The 17784-nt window shown below is 39.5% G+C and overlaps 1 protein-coding gene and 1 long non-coding RNA gene across 2 annotated transcripts in view; one reads left to right on the top strand and one right to left on the bottom strand.

Moving 5' to 3' along the window:
- Positions 1–2644: 2644 nt before the first annotated feature.
- On the top strand, positions 2645–16756 carry LOC109320256. Its single transcript, XR_002103761.1, has 4 exons — positions 2645–4743; positions 10290–10294; positions 14526–14533; positions 16743–16756. It is a non-coding gene; the product is annotated as an uncharacterized LOC109320256 (long non-coding RNA).
- Positions 8269–17784, bottom strand: part of OSGIN2 (oxidative stress induced growth inhibitor family member 2) — a 37902-nt gene continuing 28386 nt past the window's right edge. The window contains exons 5-6 of the mRNA XM_019550256.1: positions 14661–14752; positions 8269–11298 (exon numbers count right to left, since the gene is read on the bottom strand). Of these exons, the coding sequence (XP_019405801.1) occupies positions 10251–11298; positions 14661–14752 (1140 nt within the window). The 3' untranslated portion in view covers positions 8269–10250. The remainder of the gene's footprint in view (positions 11299–14660; positions 14753–17784) is intronic.

Here is a 17784-nt window from a genome sequence, read left to right as displayed (position 1 = left end):
ACCTTTTCTGTGTTTCTGTGCTTATTTTATTTTAAAATGAAAAGTAATAGGCTTCTGCTTTCACAGAAATGCTAAAGGTTTGGGGTTTTTTTAATGGTATAATATGACTATCTGTATGTCTTTATGGGTGGAGAAGTTCCAGAGGAAAATTGTTAATAAATATTGCAACACAAATTTTAGTTTGCAGAACAAGTTAATATAAGATAATTTATACCCTAATTATTAATGTTGTCAGAATAAAATTTCTCTCTAGTTGTCAGGGCAGCTTATGCTCAGACTTGTCAGAGACGAGACATGAATATAACGGAGTTTTCCCATAACACGGACAGCATTTGGAGTATTCTCCTTAAAACGTCTACTTAATCTGAGGATATCAGTAATAGGTCAATTTTGTTGTCAGTTTTGTGATTTACTTCCTTCTGGTAATTTTCAAAGGAAGATTGTATTGTTTAGCCAAAAAAAGTTCAATTTTTACAAAATATTGCTGTCATCTAGTTAAAATTGTAATGTAATTAAATGTTGCCACTTGTAAAATTCTGTAATGTATTGTGTGTCAAGTATATTCCAATATAGTCCATTCCAGAATATACATTTAATTTGGTGATAGGATACTGACATGCTTTGGTGAGAAGATGGGAAAAATTAAATACTTGGTAACCAATTCCATCTGACTGTTGTACTGGTTTGGCTTTTATGACCTTAGCCACTGAAGAGTGGAGGAAAGATGTAGCTTCTGATTTTTCCTTCCATTTTTAAGCAGTTCTCAAAGGGCTTTCTTGCCAGAACTTTCACATTTTTAAAGTTACTGCCTCAAAGCAAGAACATTTTGAGCTCTTCTGTGTTGTTGAGCATCAAATTCATCTTACTGGAAATATGCTGGTTTAATTTTTAAACCAGCACAATCAGTTTGTTTAATGAACTTACTGCAATCACCAGTTCTTCATTTTTAACCGTTGTTTTTCCAATCAGTCTTTTCAAATGCATGCATTTCTTAATTTAGTTTCACAGGGTTTAACAGTAGAACTAAAAAAATTGCTGACATACCATACTTAGGCATATCTATGATGAGGTGTGTGTGGTTTTTTTTCTGGAACAACATGGGGGTGGAGGATGAAGGGAGCTTCAGCTTGGATTTGAGTACTGGCCCAGATCAGGCAGTTTAACTCTGGCTTTAACCCCAGGCTCAGAGTTGAAGTCAGAGCTGAACTGCCCCAGGCTAGCATGGCTCATTTGATGGGAGGTGGGGCACATGGCCAGGGGAACACAGGGGAGACTGAAAAGTATTGGGGGACCTGTAGCCCCCAACCAATGCCCTGCCCTCCTATGTCTGCTCCCCCACTCTCTGCCCCCCTGCTGCCTTCCCACCTCCTCTTACTTTTTGCTCCAGCTCTATCCCTGACCCTGTCCAGCTGGGAGCTGCTGCCTCTTCTCTCTGACAGGGCATAGCTGGGGTCAGTGCTGCTGCTAACTGCTCCAGAGGAGCAGCCCTACAGAAAAAGGTAAGAAGTGGGGAGGGAGGCAGTCATATGCATGGGGGGCAGGGAGTCATGTGGGGGGACAAGCACAATACAAGGAGGGGAGCAAGAGGTAGAGATTTTGGTCCCTTTCCCCTTGCTGCTGCTTTCTCTACCACAGCATTGAGGAGAACCAATTTAAGGTGACCTGCTAATTATATTCTAGACATGGAAAATAATACATCATTTTCTATGTATAGAACCTAATTTTTGGGGGGCTGCTTAAATTAAAACCATTCAGGTAGGTTTTTAACCTGTATGTAGGACCTTTTACCTAACGTAGGAGGTATATGGTCCTACTAGGGGGAATGCCTTACTGGACTTGGTGTTGGCTATGGGGGAGGACCTGGTAGGGAAGCTGCAGATTCACGGTCAGCTTGGGGACAGTGACCATCAATAAACTGAATTTTCCATACAGCGTAGGGTTGGTAAAATCACGTAGGGTGGAAGTGCTTGACTTGGGAAGGCTAACTTAAGTGTGCTTAGGAGTCTAGTCAATGACGTGCTACAGGAGAAGAGTATTGGCAAGATGGGAGTCCAGGAAGGGTGGTCCGGTTGTTCCTAAAGGAAGCGATGCTTCAAGCACAGGGAGACTATCCCAGTACGAGGGAAAAGGGAAAGGAGCCAAAAAAAAGTCCTTGGCTAAACAGGGAAATCCAGGGGTGCCTAAGGGCGAAAAAGTAACCATATAGGCAGTGGAAGCAGGGGGAAGATACCAAGGTGTATACCTACTTGGCCCACACTTGCAGGGAGGCAGTTAGAAAAGCCAAAGCAGCTACACAGCGGAGGCTGGCAACACAAATTAAGGACAACAAAAAATCTTGTTTTAGGTATGTAGGGAGTAAAAGGAAGGCATAGGGCAGCACTGGACCCCTACTGAACAAGGAGGAGCAATTAATGACAGATGGGGCACAAGGCTGAGCTATTCAATGAGTTTCTTGCCCTGGTGTTCCTGAACAGGGCTCAAGATAAGTCACCTAATGGGTCCTTAGATGGGCATCAGAGGGACACCAACCCACCAACTGTCAATGCTGACTTGGTGCAGAGTCACTTGGATGGACTGGATGTGTTCATGTCAGCAGGCCCGGATGAGCTGCATCCAAGAGTACTGAAGGAATTGGCTGGTGTCACAGCAGAACCACTGGCATGGCTGTTTGAGCACTTGTGGTGCTCAGGTCAGGTGGTGTTTTGTGGCCATATGTGCTGATGAAACTTTTGATATCTAGCAATGTGGCAAATAAATCTTGTTCTACTTGAGTAATTTTGTTTTTGTGCTGGTGTGAATACTTGCAATCTGCTGCTGTGCTGTTGGAGCTGCTGCTTGTGAAGTGTCTACCTGTTGTGCTAATCCCCATTATATTTGTAATTTAACTTTGTTTTGATGCTGAGGTTTTCCTTCATGGTTTGGAGAATCTTGTCCCGATTTGCTAGCTCAGTACCAGTTGTTGGTTTTCTTCACTCTTACAGCCCATAGAAACAATATGTTTTTTGGTCACTTTGGTGTATAAATATACACAGCACATTCTCCATTACTTTTGGGGAGATGGAGTCTTCTAATGGGTTTCTTGCTTTCAGTTTGCTTAGATTAGGTCTGATGCCTCATTTCTAATATAGGACCAAAAACCTCTCTTGCTTATTTTCAATCTATTTCTGCAATTAGTAGCGTTCCTGTGGCACATTATATTGCATAAAAACTTAAACTTTTTTTTTTGTCCATATTGCACTCTCACCATGTCCACAGTAGGTATCATCCATATCCTGCTGGTTTTACTGATTCAGGTAATCTTACTGTTATGGTATGTGTTAGACTTTTCTTGTGTTTATAACCAGGGAATACAGTTTACTAGAGCCCCCAAGGCAATTCTGAATTCTGTGGATATTTATTTTAAAGCTCTTACTGCTATTGAAGTACCTGTAAGTATACACAACTCTTCCTTTTGCATTGTAACCAAAAGTTTGCTGTTTTAAACTCCTCAGCTCTGAGATGATGTTTTCTAATAGCATGAGCTATAGTGAGAGTGACCATAATATTTTAAGAACATCTGGGACATTGGGTGTGTAAAACACACAGTAATTTAATCTGGAGCATTTCATGAATACTTCTTGTAGTGCTAGCCTTTCCTTTTATGCAGAATACAATCTACGTGTACTCCAAACCTGTTATATTTCTGCTACACGCTTCTTTTTTAATGCTGTATGTGCCTGGCCTTCCTACTGTTTTTCATCCATCAATAGGTCCCTGATTTCTCCAAGAGGAAACGTCTTTGTATGGACATGATTTTCTTGGAAAATAAGAAAAAATCCAGAGAGGTTGCTTTTGAGTTTTCATAAAGACTGCCTGCTTCAGCATCTTTGCCTGTGGAGAACCATGCATTGCTGATGCTCCTGCCTCTTGCTTAATAGTTTTGAAAATGGACAGCATCCTGTGTCCACAGATGCTCTGTCCCAGGTCCTGCAATGATAGGATTTACTTTTTCCTTCAACCTAATTTAGTTCTCCAGAATGCTTTTAGTTTCTAACTTCACAGGCAGCACATTTCTGGCATTATTCAGTATGAAAGCCCCAGTTCACTTCTTGTAAGATAAATCTGACACGATGCATTAGTCTTGTTTTATAGGGTGCTCAGAGGAAGGGAGATCCACACGGATATGGTAAACAAAATAGACCTTTTATTAACCAGACTTCAGATACACACTGCATTCAGCAACTCAGCTGAGCACACAGAGCAAGAAGCAGTAGCTAAGTTTCCCTCTTAAAAAGGGGCAGTGTGTTAGTTGTTCATGAATACAATACACTTAATCTCAGAGCTATAATCCAAGCTACCTTTTCATTGCTTCCAACTTGTTTTTTTATATTTTTCCCATGTTGATGCAAGATGCTGACTTTTTAAAATGAAGTTAATAAGATCCCTCCACCTTCCTAACGATGAAGTTTCTTGTCCTTTTCTAGTCCTTCCTTTTACCTCCATAGCCCCCTACAACCTTTCTGGTCTCCCTTCACAATGACCATTTGTAGTATCCCTGCTCTTTAAACCTTGCCCTTACCTTCAGCTGCCTTTCCAATCATATCCCATCTCTGAAATCCCAAACCAAATGATATGCATTGTGATGTTCATTAGCACCTCCATTCTTTACTTCCTCCAGTCCATTTCTTCCCCTCCATTCTACTAATCTTGACCTGGACAAATAAGGACCTCTGCTCCACTTTTATTCACTTCCTGGTGGCTTTTGTCATTACCATCTCCCATTGCTCTGACCCCTCTCTGCTCTATGATCCATTTGGTGAATCCTCTGACACTCCACTCAAAAGCTGTCTTGCCCTCCCTCCGTCTCTGTGGTTTTAACCCTTAAGCTTCAATCACCATCTTCATGTTGATGATCCAAATCTACTTCTACTCTTGAACTAACCCACTCCTGGCTGATCTGAGGTTTTCTGCTGTCCTCTTGCTTGTTTTTAAATATAGCAAGGTAAATAACGATCTCCATCTTCCCTGACTTCCCCCAAAGTCTCTCCAATTTTTGTCATCTGTCAATCACTATGTAATAACGCCTGAAAAACTTACCAAACCCCTTAAGGGAACCGTACTTTTTAGTACCCCATGATGTTATCGGGCCTTTTTTCTGTCAAAGCACATTAGTTGCCATTATTTTGGTTTAAGAGCATCAAATAGTATATATACCACTTAAGAAAGACACTTTTCTTTTTCAGGAAAAAGTGCTCGAGACATCTCAGATTTATTCCAAAAGTCAATGCTGTCAGTCCTGTTACCATGTTTCCTTTTGTCATCACAAATTTATAAACATCCACAAGAAAGAAAGCAGTGTGTCTTACCTGTCATGGGGACTCTATAATTAAAACTAAGTAGCACAGATAATTTCTTCAGCACCATATTCTCTCAAAATAGTCTTCTACATCTTTTTTTTAATAACAGACTCCCCTTTTTAGACAAATGAGGGCTTCCAGTAACCAAAGGCCTCTCAGGCTCATTCATAAAGGAATATGGTACCATGCAGACCACTTCAGCCCTGTGGGGGGAGTAGGCAGGGAAGAAGATGCCAAAACAAGAGGATGACCCATTTTCTATTTTTGCTGCTGCCAACAAGGGCTATAAGGATTTGTTTGAAGTGGAGTCTCTACAACTTTGCAATGAATCTTTCACAGAGCTCCCCCTTCCTTTAGCACTTCTTGCTGCTCTTTACTTGCCTTCAGTAAAGGTACTGAGGAAAAAATATTAAGCCCCTTCCTTTGCATTAACTATTTATTCATTCATTCCATAACACAGGAATTCAGTTTACCTGTTTTAAAGCTGGCTCCTGCTAGATCTAGCTCCTTTCTTCTCCTGCTCTGGGTAGTATGCTCTATTTCAATAAACAAGTTTGCACAAACTGTTTTGGGGAGGTTGCTAGCTACTACTAGTCTAGAAAATAGCATGCATCTTCATCGGTAAAGATTTTTTAAAATTATGCAACATATACTCATCTTAAAACCTTGTGGCTAATTCCACAAGAGGGCAGGTACTCAAGTCCAACACATGTATAGTGAGGTTCTTAAAAACCCTTGCTCTGCTGCTAACTTTATAGGCACTTGGAGTCCCAAGGCATTTGAGTTTGTCAGTGAAGGCCCCAAGTTGTGCATGTGGATATGCACGCACAAATTCCAACACTACTGAACTGTACTGGCCCAGGGGCTAGTGTACTTATCTGGAAGGTGAGAGAAGCAGAATTCTTCATCTAATAGCTATTTGTGTATACAAAATAATGCAATTTCATCAGCAAAGGCAGTTTCTCCAGTAGACCGACTAGACTGCTGGCAAGGGTACTCTTCTGGGATGTGAGAGACCTGGATTCAAACTCTTGCTTGAATTAGCATTGCCCAACTCCAGAAGTTTTACTGTTCAGAATCCTAAGTCAAGTCTGGTACCCAACTACCTTTGAGGCAGGGACTCAATATCTCGGCATTTTTGTACAAGCTAGTTTAGGCAGCTTTCCATTCAGCTTGCTGGCTTTTGCAAATCCTTTTCTAAGACTCCTAACTCTCTTAATACAATGTATGGGGAAGCCTGGGTTTCTAGCTTGGGGCTGTGATTTCCACTATGGGGAAGGACGCCTAAATCCATTTGTGAATTCAGCCCCCAGTGCCTTAAGGTACTTAAGTCAGGGAAATACCTTGGCAGAATTCAAAGAAAAATGACACCTTTTTATAAGAATGAATGCTTCTGTAGCTTAATCACTAGAATAAAAAACTTAGTAGCCTGTCAGTCCCCAGGGTTCAAGTCAAAAGCCAACATACGTACTAGGATCTAAAAGACATCTCTCTTTCTCATATTTAATATTGCACAATTAGGTCCCTGTCAAATAGTCATCTACTGAATGGACCACTGGTCAAGTCTGCTGTGGCAATTCTCAAGCTAGAGATAACTGAAGAGACGCACAATTTTGTAGAATTCTCTTAGCAGTAAGTTTACCCAGGTGATATGTTCAGTAGTGCTTTGGATTACAACCTATTCCTGAACCCAAGACAAATATAAAAATATATTTGTTAGTCTGCTATAAAATGCAAATATCTGATTAACATGTTAGTACAACATGTAAAAAACTTACAGTTAAAATAGAATTGTTAAAGCTAGCAAGGCAGTTATTCTCCTCTACGTCTACATGTCAGCGGCACCGGTTTACCTCACCACCTACATTTTTTAACTCTAAATTATTAAACAGTCTACTGAATGAAGTATCACTCATGTTGTGGGGGAAAGGGATGAAGTAGAGACTGTTTCCCTTTCAGAAATCTGATCTACATAATTCATAGTTACATGAACTGGTTGTTAATAATTAACTCAGGTTAATGCTACACTAGTTAACAGTAATTCAAATATCAATTTTTAAAAAGTCCTTCTGAAAAAACAATTTGCACAAATTGCATGTTTTTGTGTAGTTAAAGGCCAGTTACAAGTACAAAACCTGGCAGTTCCCAATAAAAAAGGAAGATTCCTCAGTACTGTATCAGTCAGTAAAAAGGCGTACTTACATACTGGCTAGCTAATAGTTATTCTTCAAATTCTAAACATGTAGACTAAAAAAAAATACCAGTTCAATCTACTGACTTTCCATCACAGTTTAGTTTTATGCAAAGGAGTAACAGCAGGGGTAGAAGGAAAATCATTAACTCCAAGGCGCACCAAAGCAACAATAATGGATACTATCATAAATACCCGAATAAGAACTGGTACAATAAACTTTTGTCACCATAGTATATTTCACAGTGTCTAAATAGATACAACAGTTCAGGATGCAGCTTTGTTTTCCTGAACAAATTAATCCCCTTGCTTCATTTAAAACTGAAAAGTAAAAAGCACAAAGGATGGGAATGTTTTTTTATAGCTGCAATGTTATGCTGTGACTTACCAACATTTATGGTTAGGAGCATCAACAAAATTGTAGACTTTACCATGTAAAAATATTCCAAACTGGTTAAAAGCACAATCAGATTTTCTAACAAAAGATTTAATGTGTAACTAATACATAAGGTTTACATAGTAGAACCAGAACCAAAAACCCCCAAGTCCTCTACTAAAATGAAAAAATATTAGTCTCTATTCCATGCTTGGTTATGTCAAAGTAGATGCTAGCATAACTGAAACTAGTCATATCCCTCCATTTTCCAAGTATGAAAATGACTTATGTAACTAATAATGATCCGAGACATGGCTAAAATTCAAGCCACGTGGGCATCATTTAAAAAACAAACAAACAAACAAAAAAAACCCATCCACTTGTTTCACTGACATAGTTAACATCAAACTGACTTAGTTTAGGTTTTAAACTAAATTAGCCTGTTCTCAGAATGATGTCTTTAGCTTTCAATTAAATTATAGGCTTAGATCTGTAATTTCAAGATGGGAATATTTTTTGTTGTGGTTTTAAACACTTGTGTGCCCCAATATTTAATTTTTCCCCTTTCAATAAAAGGTCCAGATCCTGAAAAACTTTATTAAGACGCATAGGTGTTTTTAGGAGGCACAGACAGATCAGGCATTACAAGTATGAATATTAATGCAATTATCAAAAGTCATGTTGCTGAAACAGCAGAATATGTATATTTTCCACTACACAACCTCCATAACCTTAAGGTAGTTGGGGTCTCTTTGTATCTGGTTCAGGTTCTTATAATTCATCCACTGAAGTGATCATCATTTTGCTGAGTTATACAGCTTCATTTTAATAATGAAAAATGGTCTCTCTAATCCAAACAGCTGTGTGTTCCATTTAGAAAATACAATACATTTATGAAAAAATGCAACAGACTGAACTGGGGAACACCTTCACCATGCTAGATGTGAATTAAAGTGTCTGGTGATGGATAAACTAAGGCTTATTCAGTCAGTATTCTGAATGATAACAGTCATGATTAGGCAAGTAACCACTGATCTACTGCTTATCCCAGCTATAATGAACACCAGTAGAGAGTGTTTACATTGGTTTATTTATCAAAAGGCATATGTGAAGGTGACGAGTGGAGTCTGTCGTAAGTCGTGAAACTTAGATTATACCTCCCAAAAACTTGAGTTAGCAACTTTGTCAGGTGAAGAATGGTTTTAAAGCAGTTTTCTCCAGGTTTATTATTTCATATAGGTAATTTTAAAATGTGGTATTTAAAATGGACATCTAATGCCTAAAAACATCCTGGTTTTAACTATGCATTGCTTGAGAAAGAGAAACAGGAGCCAATACTGGACACAAGGTGATGGGGGAGTATCTGCCACCATCTCCACTAGATAAGAGTTCCCATTCAGTCTTCCTTAGCTGCAAGGTAAGAAGGTGGTTTACAAGTTCTGTAATCACTTTGTGTACTGCCTTTTCAACCACACTTTTTTTTGTAACAAAACGTTGGGCATTTATTCTCCTGACACACTAGCAAGAGCACTTACATCAGCACTTCGTTTTACTGTCAACCAGAGTATTCTTGGAAAATTATGTATCACTTTAACAAAGAACAGATCTCTGAAATCCCTATGTTATGGCCTTTCTGCACTTCAGGAAGTGTGGGCATACCCTTGACAAACATTAATGAATTGTCAAATCATGCATTTAAGATTAAAGGAATGCTTGCTCTTTTATTCCAGTGCTGAATTAAGATCGATATGGTTTATAATTCTCAAGTCAAATGTTTTTGTTTGTAGAAATCCTGTTTACTGTAAAAAGTAATTTGCTTAATGCTCAAGAAAGGTATATAAACTATTACTGCGGCAAAATAAAAATCTTTGTTCCAAATGAATTGTTTCATATTTACTTTGAGACCACGAACCATTTATATTAAATAAGAGCAAAAAACCTCTCCAGCTTGGTTTAGATCTATAGTTTCAAGATGGGAATACTTTTTGTTGAGGTTTTGACACTACAATAAAAAGCAGCTCCCAGCCCAGATGCTCTGTTTCCAGAGAATAAGTTTGTACTTATGTGAGCAAAAGACTACAGGCAAGTCAACGTACATTAGTCTCATTTGCTGTTTATCTGGTAGTAATTCCAGTTGCATACAGATCAATTAAGAAAGCAGACCAAATTTTTGTCTTTTCAAAAGGATAAAGTACTGTAGCATCAGCATCCTCTACTAGGTATACAAGTTCTCCACACTTGTATTACATCACAAAAGTGGGGCTGCTAATGGCTTTAGCTTTCAATGAGTTGCTTGTCAGAGTATGCCTGTGATTCCATCTACAAAAGTTTTATATCACTGCTTGATTTAGGGCACCCCATCACCACCACCACCTTCAACAATTAGTTGATGTTTCTTCTTTTGTCTTATTGCCAAACATCGTGTAATGCCCAGTGCCCCTCCTTTTAAAAAACGTACAAAATTGTCTCCAACCAAAGGGCCCAATGCAAAGAGATTGGTTTCTTTAGTGCACTCATAAGTATATGGATCAATCTCAATAGGATTACCCTTGCATGTGACTGGTTGGTTTGAATTATGACCTATGCACTGCCCTTGGTCCTTTAGAAAGAAAAGATTAGGGTGAGAACCTATCAGAACTAAAGCTATTGAGAACTTTAAGATTTTCTTCAATCCAGAGGCACTCTGAAGGACACATTTCATGTCTGGCTTGAAGGAAAGTACATGGTGCTCAGGGAAACTGGTATAAGCAGAATGTAGATTAGAGTCCGCAGAATGCAACTGAGTGCACATCATATGGTAGACTTTATGGTATTCAGGATAAAGCTTTTTAGGTAGTTGTTTGAAAATTAGACCTGAATCGGTAACCCTTCTGCGGAACACATGCATTACAGGGATGTTGTTATTGTAGGCACACAGTATTGCATCAGCTGCTGTAAGTCCAGCACCCACAATTAAGACTGGGTCTACTTTTCCACGTAGTTTCCCCTTGCTGATGGCAGCTCCAAAGTCAGACATCGAATGAAGCACAAAGGGAAAATCTTCTCCTTCAACCAGGAGTCGGCCAGGACAATCAAAGGTTCCAGTTGCAAGTGCCACGTTCTCAGCAAAGAGGCAGAATGGTACGTGTGAACCATCTGTTGCTCTATGATAACCTCTGACTTCCCAGTTTTTTTTGATCAATGGTTCCTGTCCATCTTCTGCTTCCACTTGCAAGTGCTGAGTTGAAATATTTTCACTTAGTTGGCATTCATCTTCATCCTTTTCTCGGTAAAGTCTTGATACAGATGTTATGTAAGTGTTATCTCTGAAGTTCTTCTGGAGACCCATAACCTTAACGTATTGTTTGTAATAACAAGCTATTTCCTCTGGCATTACTCTGTCACTCTTTATATTTCTGAAAGAAAATCAAAGAGGTTCAATTAATATTTAAGCCATAAATGGTGGTCTGAACATCACACTTGAAATAGTGTCTGTGTAGGTTTAAATTTAAGCAGGATTGACTCTGTTCCTCACTCATAACATAACTATCTTGAGTACAGTAAGTTTTACTACATGGAATTTGAAGACTGTAAAACTGCTCTCCTCATGTCTGATTATACAGGCCAGGGGTTTTCAACCTTTTAAGATCATTGTACGCTCAGTGGCCAGACTGGGGGGAGCATGGCCAAATGCAGAGTGGCGGTATCCACTGTGTGTGAGCTTCCTCTACCCCCTGTCTGGCTGGGTGGGCAGCACCTGCGCAGGATAGCATGTGGCAGCGCTCTATCCCCGCGCACCTGTGCGTACCCCCTAGGGCCTTGTCATGTACCCCTGGGAGTACACGTACCCCCAGCTGACAACCCCTGATATAGGGTAAGATTCCCAAACATGTTAAGCACACCCCTCCTATTGAAAAAAAACCTCTATTTTGGAATAACCCACCATAAATCTGCTTTGTAAAAGCAAGCTTGCCCAAGTGCTGATGTATGAAATTGTGTCTGTCTACTGCTACTCTTGTGCAAAATTCTGGGTTGGTTGTTGGTAGCTGTCCTTCCTCAATCAACCTGCTGTAGTCTGGGATTGCTGTGTGTTAAATATTTATGTATGATATGCTACAGAGGAAATTCAGAACTATCCGAAGGAGACAGGTCAACAAATCCCACTGAAAATATCCCCCGTGATGCATTTATCACACAAAGTAAAGCTGATAAACACAATAAATGAAGAAATATTGTAGCAATTTTTAATGGAACGTATTCCACAAAGCCAGTTTTAAACTTCCTGATCGTTGAGAATAAAGTATACACTTAAGCAGGGCACCCTTTCCCCTGGTATGGATCTGGCCTGCAAAGGAGCCCTGTCATCTGGATCTGGCCCCACACTGGAAGTGATTTTGACACCCCTGATTTAGACACCAGGGCCAGCCTCAAACTTGGTTGTTTTATCATTCTGGATTTAACTTAAGGTTCTGCACCCACTTTAGAAATCTGTATTTTGTGTTTCAAAGGCAAATAATAATTGATACTAGTAAGATGCCTTTTAGATGGTTTCAGGAACTTCGCTACTTTAAGACAAATCCAAAATGATAAATCAAGAGATTATGGTAGCCATTATCAACGTGCATGACTTTTTTTTGGTAAACATATGGACAAAAAGCACTTCCTGTCTGTCTCGGGTAGGTTACCAAGATATAGGCATATGCCCTTTTAAAATTTCATGTTATTACTCTGAGAATCCTGGTAAGATATTTACTGAAGAACAAGCTTGAGAACTTACGACGTGTACATATTTTATGCAACTAACATTTTTAAATTCATGTACCTAAGAAAAAGAGCATTGGCCAGAAGTGGATGATGAGCACAAGCAAGGGAAGAGGGAAGAAGGGGCTTTGTGGAAGAGGAGGAAATGTGGACGTGCAGAGGTGGCAGGGGAGAGGGGTCAGGCAGCAGCTTTGGCTATGGCTCGGACCCTGGGTAGAACTGTATTAGAATCAAGTACAGTTTTTAAAAATACACCTTGTAAATACTTGTCACTATTTCCTCATCCAAGAGCCCCAATTCTGAAAGGAAAAAATAACCAGCATAATTTATATAGGTGTAAATGTATGTAAAATCCTGTTTAAGACGATGATTAAAATTAAGTCCAAGCAATTATTTATAGGACAAAAGTGCAAAGGCATAATCTATCACTACAATTTCTCTCACAGAAGTCAGAGAGTCCTAAAGTCTGTGGGACTCCCTCTGCTTTTTACTTTTTCATTCCAGAATGGGACCTACCTGTGACTATCAAGTCACTGAAGGAAGGAATACAGTAGATTCATGGTTTATTTTCCTTTACCAAAAAAAGAAAAAATTGTCCCAACTTGCATTTCAACTACCACAACTCAAATCTCACCTATCTCCACCTCATTAATTCTCCCTCTGGACCCTGACCTTTCAGTCTATCAAACTCAAGCTACTTCAACTGCCACAACCAAAGCTGATGTCATGCCTCAGCTACACACCGAAGCAGGTCCAGCAAAACGTGACCAGGTACAAGGTTTATTACCATTATAAACGAATGTCATTGATTTGATGGTAATAATCACTACCACATGACTATTAGTAAGATTTATTCCATATTATGCTTACACTGTGCTACAGAAAGGGCTTTTGCATGAAGGATCAAGATCATAGCTGCAGTTTAAGACTGCATTAAGGCTAATTTTTAAAGAAAGAGGTTCATAAGCACAATGTAATGACTCCCAAGATTTACTGATGCTCCAGAAAGGCCTATAAAATGCCTTTTGTAAATATCTCAGTGGGCTAATTTTATATGGGGAAACTAGTATATTTGTTTTAAACAGCTACTGTCAGATTCACTTTAAAAGTGACCTTCAGGTTCCAATTTGAAAACTTGTGGGAAAAGGAGTTTAAAAGAAAAACCTAAGGATTAATTTCATTTTTAAAAGTAATTAGTACAATAGAAAAGAAGGTGAAAAAGCAAGTAAATCATATGTTCTCTGTAGAAGCTTTCTACCAGCCAAAGACCTTGAACAAGATCAAACAAAAGCAAGTTTATAACCCACATGTTTATGATTGGAAACTGGTCAGTGTCACTTGATGAATCTTTCTATTTTAGCAACAACAAATGTCATTGGCTAGTGCCCTCAAAGAAACAGAACCATCACTATAAGCATGGGCCACATCCTATCGCATCTATTAGGTATCTAGATGTACTCGGGCACCTATTTTATTCCATCTTGTTCAAGTCCCTGAAAATACATTAATCTATGTTTGTACCACACTGCCATCTTACCCTTAACAGTGAGTGAATCTACACATTCATTAACGTGCCATAATTACAGCACATTATATTTAATATATGTAATAACTGGCACTAATTTTATATGCTGTAATTGGCATTACCGCGCATTAGCACAGATGAATGCTTAAGTCTTGTTAACATGTGCTAGACTAAATCTGCACATTAGCATAGTTTTTGCCAGCTGTGCTAATGCACAGTAAAATTAGTCTTCTACACATGAAGATGTGCCCACTGAGCAGTAAAAAAAAAAAATAAGAGAGAAAAAAGGGACACCCTCACCTGTTGTAGTAACAGTTTTTCAGGGACTTGAGCAAGATGGAATAGGATCACACTGAGGCATCTCAGTTCACCTAAGCACATACTAGGTAGAATAGAATTTGGCTCTGGAACAATTATACAGTACCCCTCAAACCTGTACTTATATAGTGTTCACATCTACATTTATCACTTTAAGAAATCTGGTGCCTTTACCTCCGTTTACTAGCTGCCCAATCCTTAAATTTGAGTCCCGGCAACTCCATCCAGTCTCCAAAACTGATCGTCAACATGGAGCCTTCCATAGTCTATGGGGGGGAAAATCATCAAATTAAGTGTGACAGTTACATTTTAACAGGTATACTTCTTCTAAATACTGATCAAGTGGTTCTGCTGCATCTTGGCACCAGAAATATTGGATCGTTACGGGGATGCAGATCAAACAACATTTCAGGTTATGATTAGAAAAGCATTCTAAACTACACAGTCTAAGGTTAAAAGAAGAAAACCCAAAATATTACAAATGAAAGCATAAAATATTTCTAGTTCCATAACTTTAGTAAGAAAAAAAATAAAAAAGCAACAAGAAACCAAAAGAATATGAACATCAATTCCAAACTTTGCTTTATAATTTCTGGAAACAAATCTAAAAGGAATGGATGAGGGGGAAAAAAAGAACAGAAAAAAACCCACAAGTTTCAAAGAAGTTACTGAATAATCACAGAATCACAAGGTTGAAAGGGATCTAAAGAATAATCTAGTCCACATACAAAGCCAAAACTTTTTGTTTCTAAACAGAAAGACAAATGATACATGAGACAGTGGTGAAGGTCAGAAGTCCCAAATAGTAAGTGGAAGTTTGGATTAAAAAAGGACAAGGAAAAAAACAAGATGGCAAACTGTAAATATTATCTTCAGTAGAAAAAAAGTTGTTTTTTGTTTTTTGTTTAAATGGAAGCTGGTTAGACCTCATGCAAAAGCAAGAAAAAAGATCTGATCCAACAGAAAGTAAGCAACAAGAGATCCTGTTATCTAGAAACCTGACAAGTTGGAAAGGTTGATTGTGGGATAAGACTGTAAGCACTAAAAGCTCTGAGATGGATAGTCTTACAGAGAATCAGGACTTGTCTGATGAAATTTAAGAAAATGCTTATTCAAAAAATATTTTGAAGAAACACTTGTTTTACTGAAAGTTCAAAGCAGAGGTGGAATGCTGCCTAGTTTCCTACAGGCTCACCTGATGAGCTGCTTGAAAGCCCCCACATGCAGTCTGCCTGAGATCAGGAACACGTGTTCCAGGATCTCTGCTAGGAAACCAGAAGCCTGAAAGCTCCAGCTCTTCTCAAATTTCTTGAATTCATAGTAGAGTTTGGAAGCTCTAAGAATCCTGCCTATATTCAAGGTCTAAGAACTGGCTGGAAACAAGAGTCTGGAACTGAACGGTGAACCTATAGCAACTGTGAAGATCCTAAAAAGTCGTAGTCACTGTGAACCCCACTGCAAGTTGCATATGTGCATCACAGGTGCACAATCTGATTCTCAAATAAGCATGTCTGTCAGGATCAGGCATGTGTCCAGCTCCCATCCAAAGGAAGGGAAGGTGGAGGGAACATGACTGTTCCAATTCAAAGCCCATGTTTGCAAAGTATCTCTGAAGTGGAGAAGGAGGCTATGTTGCAGATCCAGACTGACATCTACATCAGTTATTACAGATGGAGTAATATTTTTGAATGTGTGTAAATATGAGCTGCACTGCACGTGAAATGGCAAATATTGTTCACATCAGGATAGCAGGAAAGAGGAGTACCAGATGTGTCAGTCAAACCGTTTGTTCATCCAAATCTAGGACTGGATCCAATGCATAGTGCTTCAAGAACATAACCAGCCTGCTCCATGCTGCAGTCTCATAGATCCCCAGTATCCAAAAATCTAACACAGTAAACTCTGCTGGACTACAAGAGGTACTTCTGATAGGCTAACTAGTTGAATAGTGTGACAGACTTATCTACTTTCTGATAAAATAACCTGACTTTTAGAATAGTTACTACTCATCCCTATGAATAAACATAGCTCTAAATATTTCAGATAGGGTTTATCTGAGAGTATTGCATGTTCTCTCACTATTGCAAGGGAAGTTAGGGAAGAATATAGGCAACAGCTGAAACTAAAATACGACCTCAAAAGTCAGTTTCTAAGCACCACTTTATATCTCATTCCAATGGGCTATGCAGAGGTTCCTCTGACTTATTTTAGCAGTTCACTCTCCTAGCTGTGGCAATAGCAAGATAGTGAATGGAGCTCTAGATGAGAGACTCAGACAGGAAGATCTGTGAGCCTCAAGGGACAATACTGGTCCCATGCAAACACAGGTTCTGTGATAGTGTGCATCCGACTCTTACAAATGTTGATAGCAAATGCAAGAAAACAGAATGCCAGTCTGTCACAAGGAGATGTACGTGAAAGAGAATTTGGCCCAATGTTATATGGCAATCACTCTGGGCACAGCAGGAAGGCACAGAGACGCTCCTAATGCCGCTACAAGACAAAAGTATCATCCAGAGGAGATCTAAGATCAAACTTTCTCTGGAAAAGACTGCATTTTATTTGGTGGCAAACATTTATTCCCACTTTTACTCCACAATAGCGGAATACATTTTCCACAGTAAGCATGCATAGCTAGAAGCCAACTGTCTGGACACCTACCATCTCACTGCTGCTGCAGGGCTAACAGAGTGTAGACTAGAAACAAACATTGCCAAATGGAGAGATTCTGCTGTGACAATGTGACATGACACAACTGCACCACTTCACCGGGCAAAATAAACATTGCCTCTTGTTGCTCCTTTGATGGTGTGAAACAAGGGGCAATGTACTCTCCCTACTTTCCCCACTGCTCCAGATCCATGCTGTAGGTCTGGGGTATTGAGGAAAAGTGCCTCTCCACCCAGCCAGTCTCTGGAATAGTGAAGGACAAAGAGAAATGTCATACATAATATCTTAATAAAGCTCTAGAATGTTTATGATGTCTCTTGTCCTCTAATCAACACATCCCTTGTATATGGAGATGCAGCTGGACTGGTGAGGTGAACGCTGACAGGTTTTGAATAGTACGCTTTCTGACAATATCAGGTTTTAACCATCAGCTCAAAGGACAGTCATAAAAAACAGGATTAGAAGGGATGGAGTTGGCTGATGTCCCCTGGACGAACAGACTGACCCAAACTGAGTCTTTTTAGAAAAGGCCTTAAGTAGGCTCTGGAGGACTCAGGTAGGCTCTGGAGCGGTGAGAGATGCGCAGGTGAAGCCTGCTGCACCCCCACTCCCCCGAAGCCCCCCAGAC

This window comes from Crocodylus porosus, unplaced genomic scaffold (assembly GCF_001723895.1).
Source record: "Crocodylus porosus isolate Cpor-Errol unplaced genomic scaffold, CroPor_comp1, whole genome shotgun sequence".
Taxonomy (NCBI): domain Eukaryota; kingdom Metazoa; phylum Chordata; order Crocodylia; family Crocodylidae; genus Crocodylus; species Crocodylus porosus.
The sequence above is the reverse complement of the archived record's forward strand: the minus strand, read 5'-3'. Positions and strand labels throughout refer to the sequence as shown.